At 39.4% G+C, this 7,858-nt stretch overlaps 1 protein-coding gene across 1 annotated transcript; it reads right to left on the bottom strand.

Annotated features, from left to right (window-relative positions):
* Positions 1-184: 184 nt before the first annotated feature.
* LOC139923223 (fatty acyl-CoA hydrolase precursor, medium chain-like) lies at positions 185-7,020 on the bottom strand. The gene is made up of 10 exons (XM_078283059.1): positions 6,834-7,020; positions 5,977-6,166; positions 5,724-5,862; positions 4,973-5,106; positions 4,735-4,888; positions 3,954-4,058; positions 3,726-3,844; positions 3,243-3,366; positions 2,826-2,906; positions 185-322 (listed from the first exon to the last, which is right to left on the bottom strand). The coding sequence occupies exons 1-10, from the start codon at positions 6,910-6,912 to the stop codon at positions 185-187; spliced, it is 1,263 nt and encodes a 420-aa protein (XP_078139185.1). The 5' UTR covers positions 6,913-7,020.
* Between the last annotated feature and the right edge of the window lie 838 nt (positions 7,021-7,858).

The raw sequence follows: 7,858 nt of genomic DNA, 5'->3' as shown, positions 1-7,858 counted from the left end.
AGCTTGATGAAAAAACAGAACATCAATTTCGCAATTCAAACACCAAATGATGACCACTCAACCAAAATGAATAATGATGTAGTTAATCCATTGGTGAAATTCAATGTAACCATTCAGTCTTACACTTGCTGTTTTTAATAATGTAGGTTAACAGTAGAGAGGTAAAATAGAGAACAGCAGTAACCTACAGCTCCATCTTCTCTTGGTGTTGTCTGGTCTTCTCTGGGAGGGTTTGAGTGAAGAAGTTGAAGCGGTCCTTCTTTAGGTGCTGACCAGGTACCTGCTCCATCCCAATGGCCAGGTAGTCTCCTTCTGCTCCATACTGTGGCCAATGGACCAGGCCGTCCCCATTAGGAGACCTACACACACACACACACACACACACACACACACACACACCATAGCAGATTGGAAAGGAGATGCCACCAGTTTCTATTTGTTCATTTGGTTTTTTTAGAATGGTAATTAAAACATTTGAATAACGTGTAAAGAAAAATACTTTCTTATCATTAATTTACCTACTTCATCTCTAAATCTGGACAAAATATGAGAAGTGACAATATGCAGAACAGAAAAAAGCCATTTTGTTTCATATTATTAGTTGGTTGTTTTTTGTAAGCACTGTCACATAATGGCATTCCTGATAAGTCATTAGGACTGTGGAGCTAAGAATTTGTGCGTAACAGACTGAGTACTGTTTGTATTCATTATGTGAGCTGGTTGAGTTCTTTGATTACTTTGCCAAGCCTTACTACTAGCCAGTGATTTATTAAGCTGTGAAGTGTCTGTGAGGCTATGAAATATACACAGAGGGCACACAACACAGCTATCATTTATTGGTTCTATTATGTTTTGTTTGCTTAGGAAATGGGTTAGTTACCAAGAAATATGTGGCCTGGAGAGTAAAGCAATATCACACTGGAGAAACCCAGATCTTCTGCTCACCTGAGTAGACTCCTACCTTGTATGAGCAAAGTTGCCCCAATATGCCATCATGGTTCTGCTGAGCTGTTCGTCTTCCTCCGTGCATGATCCTGGGAGAGAAGGGATTAAAGTGTTGGTACCCAAAGATGTTAAACACAATGTCTTCTGATAGACTGAACATCACTCTGAATTACATTATCTTAAAGTATCATTTTACCACTTAGTTTCAGTTGATCTGTGGTGAAACAGAATCCCAAAACAAAAAACACCTCATCTCCATGGTCAGACCCAACAAAGCTTGGTCTCTTGTTCTTGAGTACGCTGGGACTTTCCTGGAACAGATAGAAGTACACAGGAACTCCTGCATCTGTTTGTGGGATAAACGTCATTCATTAGTGTAATCCTCAGCAGTCCTGACTCACCCACTGTGTGTGTGTGTGTGTGTGTGTGTGTGTGTGTGTGTGTGTGTGTGTGTGTTTCAGTGTAATAATGTTTTAAATGCATGGTAATAATGATAAACACCAGCCTTGACTGTTATTGTTGAAAGGACACAACAGGCTGGCTAAATTCAGGTTATGTGATGTTGGAACTCAGCAATTATACATGACATCTAAAACATTTACTAAAATGGTAATAGTATATGGTCATTACATAATTATAAATTATACTAATTGTACGTACTACATGGTCTACGTCTATGATATGTCAGTATCAGATTCAGAATAACTTGAACTTGCAAATGTCTGATCGTCACCATATTCCTCAGTTGAACACTGACAAATATAAAAATGTGATGATTTATAGAACAACCTTTCAACTTTGGTTCCAAGTTTCAGTATTTTCAATTTTTTGGTGTATATCATTATCTACTATCAGTATTTAGTCATATACTGTGTGTAGTATTCTTGGAGGGTAGGTAAAATGTAGATTCATTTTACTTTGTTTATAGACCAAACCAGTGTTTATAAATAATGCATACCTATTGTCATTTCATGCAGCAAAAGCTGTGCCAATCAATTTGAGAATGAAACAAGCACAGATCCTGTGCAGACCCACGGCGCGCCCTCTAGAGGCCATCTGATGAAGCGCAGGCTCTGTGCAAACCAGCCCTGAGTGAGTGAGTGAGTGAGTGAGTGAGTGAGTGAATGAGTGAGTGACCTGAATTTGCCACTTTCTGCCCCTGGCCACATGGCGCAAAAAAATCTACATTCCCATCTTTTGTTTTTCTGTGATGTGGAAACTCCTGTTTGCATTCAGATTAGGGATTGGACCTTTATGCATTAACACATTGACTACACTTAGGCTTATTTGTTTCTGAAAGTTAAATTAAATTCCCATCAAGAAGAGTGAAAACATCAAGGCTATGTGTTGATCACTGCCAACAAGTAAGGTCTCACCTCTGTGGAAGTTTGCAGTCTCAAGGGAAGTAATGGTAAAGAGCACATCTCCAATAATCTCAGTGAACCCATCTCTAATTTTCTCACGATCGCCTGAGGTCCCAATGTATTCATCAGCCACCAGCTCAATTTTCCATTGGTCTTTAGGCTAGATCATACAGATAACATTCAGTATGGAATTGATGTAAAAAACAGTCAAAACATCTGATAAACTACTGTCAGAATTATGTTTTCTCCAACCGGGTGGAAACAAAATTGCGTCACATTGCGTTTCAAATCATGGTAATACTAAGATAATAAGATAATGATATTTTGAATTATTAATTTTAGCTAATGATAATTGCATTACATAACATTAATTCATAATGCAAGTGTTATGGTAATTTATGTTAGCAAGAACTGCACACTCCTTTGCCATCTCTTTTTGGTACCATGAAAATAATATGTAACATAGTCATTGTTTTGATTTCTTAATATTTTGAAATCTCACTAATCCTCACTTACATTATGGTATGTGAACATGGTTATAATGGGTGTGGCTTCTTCCCGGTCCATTCCATCCACCCACCCTGGACGAGCTAACATCTAAAGGAACAAAACACAAAGTACATTAGATAATAACTGGACCGTCTTATGATTTCCTTATTTCAGAAGTCATGTTTTCATGCATATTGTTAACCTCTCACTTTGAATGACTGATAATAAATTAATAATAAGCAAATGCACCAGTAATACATAATCAGGGATAGTGGAGTAAATCCAGTCATGAGGGGCAGAAATTAGACAACAGCAACAACAAATAGCACAGGAAAACAGTCACATATTTCATTGCCTCACCATATGCAGAACCATCATTTTTGCATTACACTGCATGTTTTTTACTTCCAAATTGGATGTTTGAAAAATTCTATCTAAACTCACATTTGGAAAAAGCCATCCTGCTTCGTCACTATTGCAACCAATCATGAGAGGCACATTATGCATCTCATGATTCTGGAAAAGCTCCTTTGCAGACCTGAGCAGGAACTTCCCGTCAACAGTCACTCCAAGCTGTATCATTTGATTCTATAGAGGACAAGACAAACAACTGAATAAATGTTCCAACGCTGGCACCAGATAATATGGAAAAACAGAGACATGTAGGCATGAAGCAAAACTAATAATTACTGAAATTGTGATTGTTGGAACTGACTGACACTTGGAAAAAATCCTGTTTAAGTTTTCTCAGTATGAAAATCTGTCAATTGAAATATGCCTGAGCTGAGGCAAGCCACCTTCTCAAGTACAAGTCATCCAAGGAGTGCTATTTGCAAAAATTCTCAGTTTAGATCATGGCAACACCCTGAGCAACTTGTTTATGTCTACGACACAATAAAATGTTGCTATGGTCAGTTTTATAACCAAGATTCTGTAAATTTCACCTCTTTGTGAATCTTCACAATGTCGTCAACCGACAACTTCATCACACATTCGGCAATCTTCTCTGTAGTGGAACTGTCACAGCCTGAGAGGTTTGCTATTATCTAGAATACAAAAAAAGGAAGCTACTTATTACGTGTATCATCATGTGCATTTTTTAGGGGCATTTTAAAAATATGTAATTTGTGTATCTATTCTAATTCCTTAACTCACCTGGGCTACAGGCAAAGGGTTGGGGTTCATGATCATGTCCATTGCTGCAGAGCCACTCTCAGCTATCGCACCATGAAACAAGCCAGCAGACAATGGAGAGAGAAGCTGCTCATGACATGGGAAACAAGAATGTCAAGATGTTGGTGCTGTTGCTGGTGATGTTGTGCTCATAAAAGACAGTTTGCTTGGAATTTAATGTGTTGACAAGATGAGGAGTTGAGATATACTTTATCAATCATGTCAATTGTGTAAAGAGATTTAAATATCATACCACAGCTAAGAAACACACACCAACCCACAAATAACCAAAACAAGACAGAATAAGGACAAAAACAACAACAATCATGGAAAGTAGCCATCATAAAATAACAAAATTTTTCTATGGTCTCTGTGTGTTGTTAAGAAGTCTAAACTTACTCAAGGTCTCCAGTCAGGTGACATTATGACTAGGGCATAGCAGAGTAACTACAGAGTGGCAAATCCTGCCAGTCATGGGAATGTGAGGACAGACATGATAAGAAAGCTTGCTGATTCTGATGTAGACTAGGGTACAGAACCTTATGTTCCTTCTCTCTCACTGCAATGGGATCCTGCTAAGACACTTCTTAAAATACAGTTGCTACAGTTTGTAGTTCTGCACCACCTGCCTAGAATTTGCTAGCTGCAGGCAGAAAACATGTGCTAAACCGCTGTTGGCCACTGTGGTGGATTGCAGCATTTAGTCTCATAATAATCCCATAAAGCAATACACCATGGTGTGTGTGTGTGTGTGTGTCCTCACCAATAGGGATACGCTCACTCCACCAGCAGACTCCCCAAATATGGTGACTGAACCTGGGTCTCCTCCAAAGTTGTGAATGTGCTCCTGGACCCACCGCAGGGCTTCCACCTGGTCCAGCAGGCCAAAGTTCCCCGGCATGTTCTTGTCTCCTGTGCTGTGTAGAACACATGGGGTTGGAGACGATTAAAGTACCCAGTTAGACACACAGTCGGTCCGGTGCGGGACGGGACAGTCTTACCTAAAGAACCCCAGGATTCCAAGGCGATACTGGATCAGAACCACAACCACGTCCTGGTAAGCAGCCAGAGCAGAACCATCATATGAGGATGCAGAGCCGATGGTCAGTCCTCCTCCATGGATCCAGACCATCACCTTGTTGGCAAAATCAATGACATATCACATTATTGGGACTTTGCATACATGCAGCATTAAATCTCTCTAAGACAATATGTATCTAACCATAGATATATCCATCTATAAAATCATCTATCTATCCACCTATCTACACTACCAGTCAAAAGTTTGGACACACCACATTTTTCTTTACTTTTACTATTTTCCACATTTTAGAATAATAGTAAAGACATCAAAACTATGAAATAACACAAATGGAATTATGCAATGACCAAAAAAAGTGTTAAACAAATCAAAACTATCTTATATTTTAGATTATTTAAAGTAGCTGCCCTTTGCCTTGATGGAAGGGCAAAGGCTTTGGAAAGAAATTCATATGTAGGCATCAACTTCACTATTTATATTTGTCTAAGAAACAAATTTCAAGCATTTAAGCATAAACCTTTAGATCAACATGGCTTCAAGATAAAAAAAACAAAACATAGTACATTCAGTCATGTGTGTCCAAACGTTTGACTGGTTGTCTATGTTTCTACAATGTTTGCTTGACAAATGAACAGACTGATCCAAATTAACTAACCCAAATAAAAGAGCCTTGGTATTGCTTGATCTAATTTGTCTGCTCAAAGACTTACAGGCAGTTTTCGATTCTCAGAGGGTTTGACAGGTGTGTAAATGTTGAGATAAAGGCAATCTTCAGATTTGTCTGGGAGCTCAACTTGCTTCGATAAATTTCTTTCAATTTCATCGAGAAACTTTGGGTCTTGGACACACCTGAAAAATATTCATTGTATCCATGAGTCATTGAATAAGTTTTTTTTTTTTTTGCCATCATTATCATCTCTGTTGAAATGCATGTGTCTTTGTCTCTGCTCCTCTGTGTCTTACATGGGTGGCTGCTGGGTGGCATCCCTCACTCCTTCCCATCCCTCTGCAGGCTGGGTTGGGGCCAGTCTCAGAGGGCCGACAGGTGGCTTGGCAAACGGCACACCCAGGTAGGCATGGACCTGTGTCTCCTTCCCCTTTACACTCACATGCTTCCCTTTCAGAAGCCCCAGCTTTGTACGGACTACAGGCCCTGTTGGGACGTTAGGATTGAGTCAGAGTCATGGTGCAACTAGAAGAACAGGAAGCGACTCTCAACAAGACTTTAGCAGCTGTATTTTTACATTTTATCAACACAATAGAGTCAGTGTGACACAAATTATTTGCCTTTTTGAAATGTTTGCTTATTTTCATTTACATGCAGTTATTCAAATACTAATCAGTTCCATCATGGTTTAGTGTTGTAGCCTACTAGGGCTGTAAACCATAACTGTACATATTGTGTTACAAGTCAAGCCTATTTTCACATGGGTATGCCAGTGTTCTGAAACAACATTTAACCCATGGGACACTAAAACTCTCCAATGAAACCCATACTAATAAAACTATTTTGGGGTTTGGCTTTTTAAGACAGAGTGACACCCCATCTATTCAGTGGTAAAGGCATCTAGCCTCTTTTACCAATATGTAGGTAAAAGGTCATATGGGGTAAAGCGTAATAAAATGTGAGTGGGTGAGCTATCAGGCGTGAACTACTTAAAATCAACGACTGATTAACAACAGATGCATTTATACCAGACACAAAACCATAAGTATGCTAATATCAGGATATTGACATGATTTGCTAAATCTAAAATCGGTACACGTAAAACTATGTAATTGTCGGTGTGACTGTACTGAGGTACATTTTTCCTACTTACCATGCAGGTCTGCAGCAACACACAGAAACAATATAGATAGTGTCAGGAAGACCTGAGTTTGGTGTGCAGGGGGCTTCATGACGGACGGATTGGTTGCGACACTCCTTTGGCTTTGGAGCAGCCTGACAGCGACCACGACGAAGAACCGACTGAAGACTAGGAAGTGGCAAACTGGACGTGTTTTGCTTTCTACCATCGACCGAGCTAGTGGAGTAATCGGTGCCTGCTGGAGGAGTTTACAAACGACAAGGTGCGGCTAGATACAGCCAGTAGTTACAGTCAACAAGTGTGTGTGTGTGTGTGTGTGCGTGTGTGTGTGTGTGTGTGTGTGTATATACAGTACGTCGTTCGTACATCGAATCGTTATATTCTGCAGTTTTTCACAAAGTAATTCACAAATTCATCCATATTCGAGGCCTTTGCCCTTCTACACTCTATCCATAGTATTCCCATGATGTCACATGCATTTCCTACCAATATGGTGCTTTACCATATACACAGTTCTTTGGTTGTGGCTGTCATTTGATTATAATCACTTGTTAATTTATTATCACCTGTTATTTTCCTACCAAGATGGCTGTGTGTTGATGTAGCAGAATACAAAGAATACACCCAAGTTGCTCAATCGTTCATCTACAATGGTAGACCTTGGATGAGTCTTCACCAGTTTTAGAGCAGAAAACATTCACAAGAAGCTTTAGTGTCTGGGATAACAACTGCAATTTTGAAGAGCTCAAAGAAAACATCTTTTTTTAATTCTTTTGAATTGATGTACCTCATGCTCATACTTTAACACTTCAATGTTTGATTCATACATCTTAGCAAATAAAACAGAGCATCCTCTTTGAGAGAGTCACTTGTGGGATTTATGGCCTGGATGGTCATTATACTACAGTTTCTCTAGAGAACTGTCTGCCAAGCCACGTTTAACTTCTTATCTAAGACATCTAGAAAATGGCTGTTCAAAACCTGTGTGACTCAAACCTTCGCTCACGTACTGTGAACACAATGTTGAGCAAGTCCAG

The sequence above is a fragment of the Centroberyx gerrardi genome, chromosome 4 (genome assembly GCF_048128805.1).
Source record: "Centroberyx gerrardi isolate f3 chromosome 4, fCenGer3.hap1.cur.20231027, whole genome shotgun sequence".
Classification (NCBI taxonomy): Eukaryota; Metazoa; Chordata; class Actinopteri; order Beryciformes; family Berycidae; genus Centroberyx; species Centroberyx gerrardi.
Note: the sequence above shows the minus strand (reverse complement) of the source record. Positions and strands in the feature narration are given on the sequence as shown.

Excerpts from the sequence above, each read along its gene's own strand:
- LOC139923223 (XM_078283059.1), bottom strand. The coding sequence starts at position 6,912 with ATGAAGCCCCCTGCACACCAAACTCAGGTCTTCCTGACACTATCTATA. Across the intron at positions 5,863-5,976 it reads GCCACCCAGCAGCCACCCAT|GTGTGTCCAAGACCCAAAGT; the intron begins GTAAGACACAGA and ends AATATTTTTCAG. Across the intron at positions 3,367-3,725 it reads GAGGTGAAATTTACAGAATC|AGTGACTGTTGACGGGAAGT; the intron begins TTGGTTATAAAA and ends GATACAGCTTGG.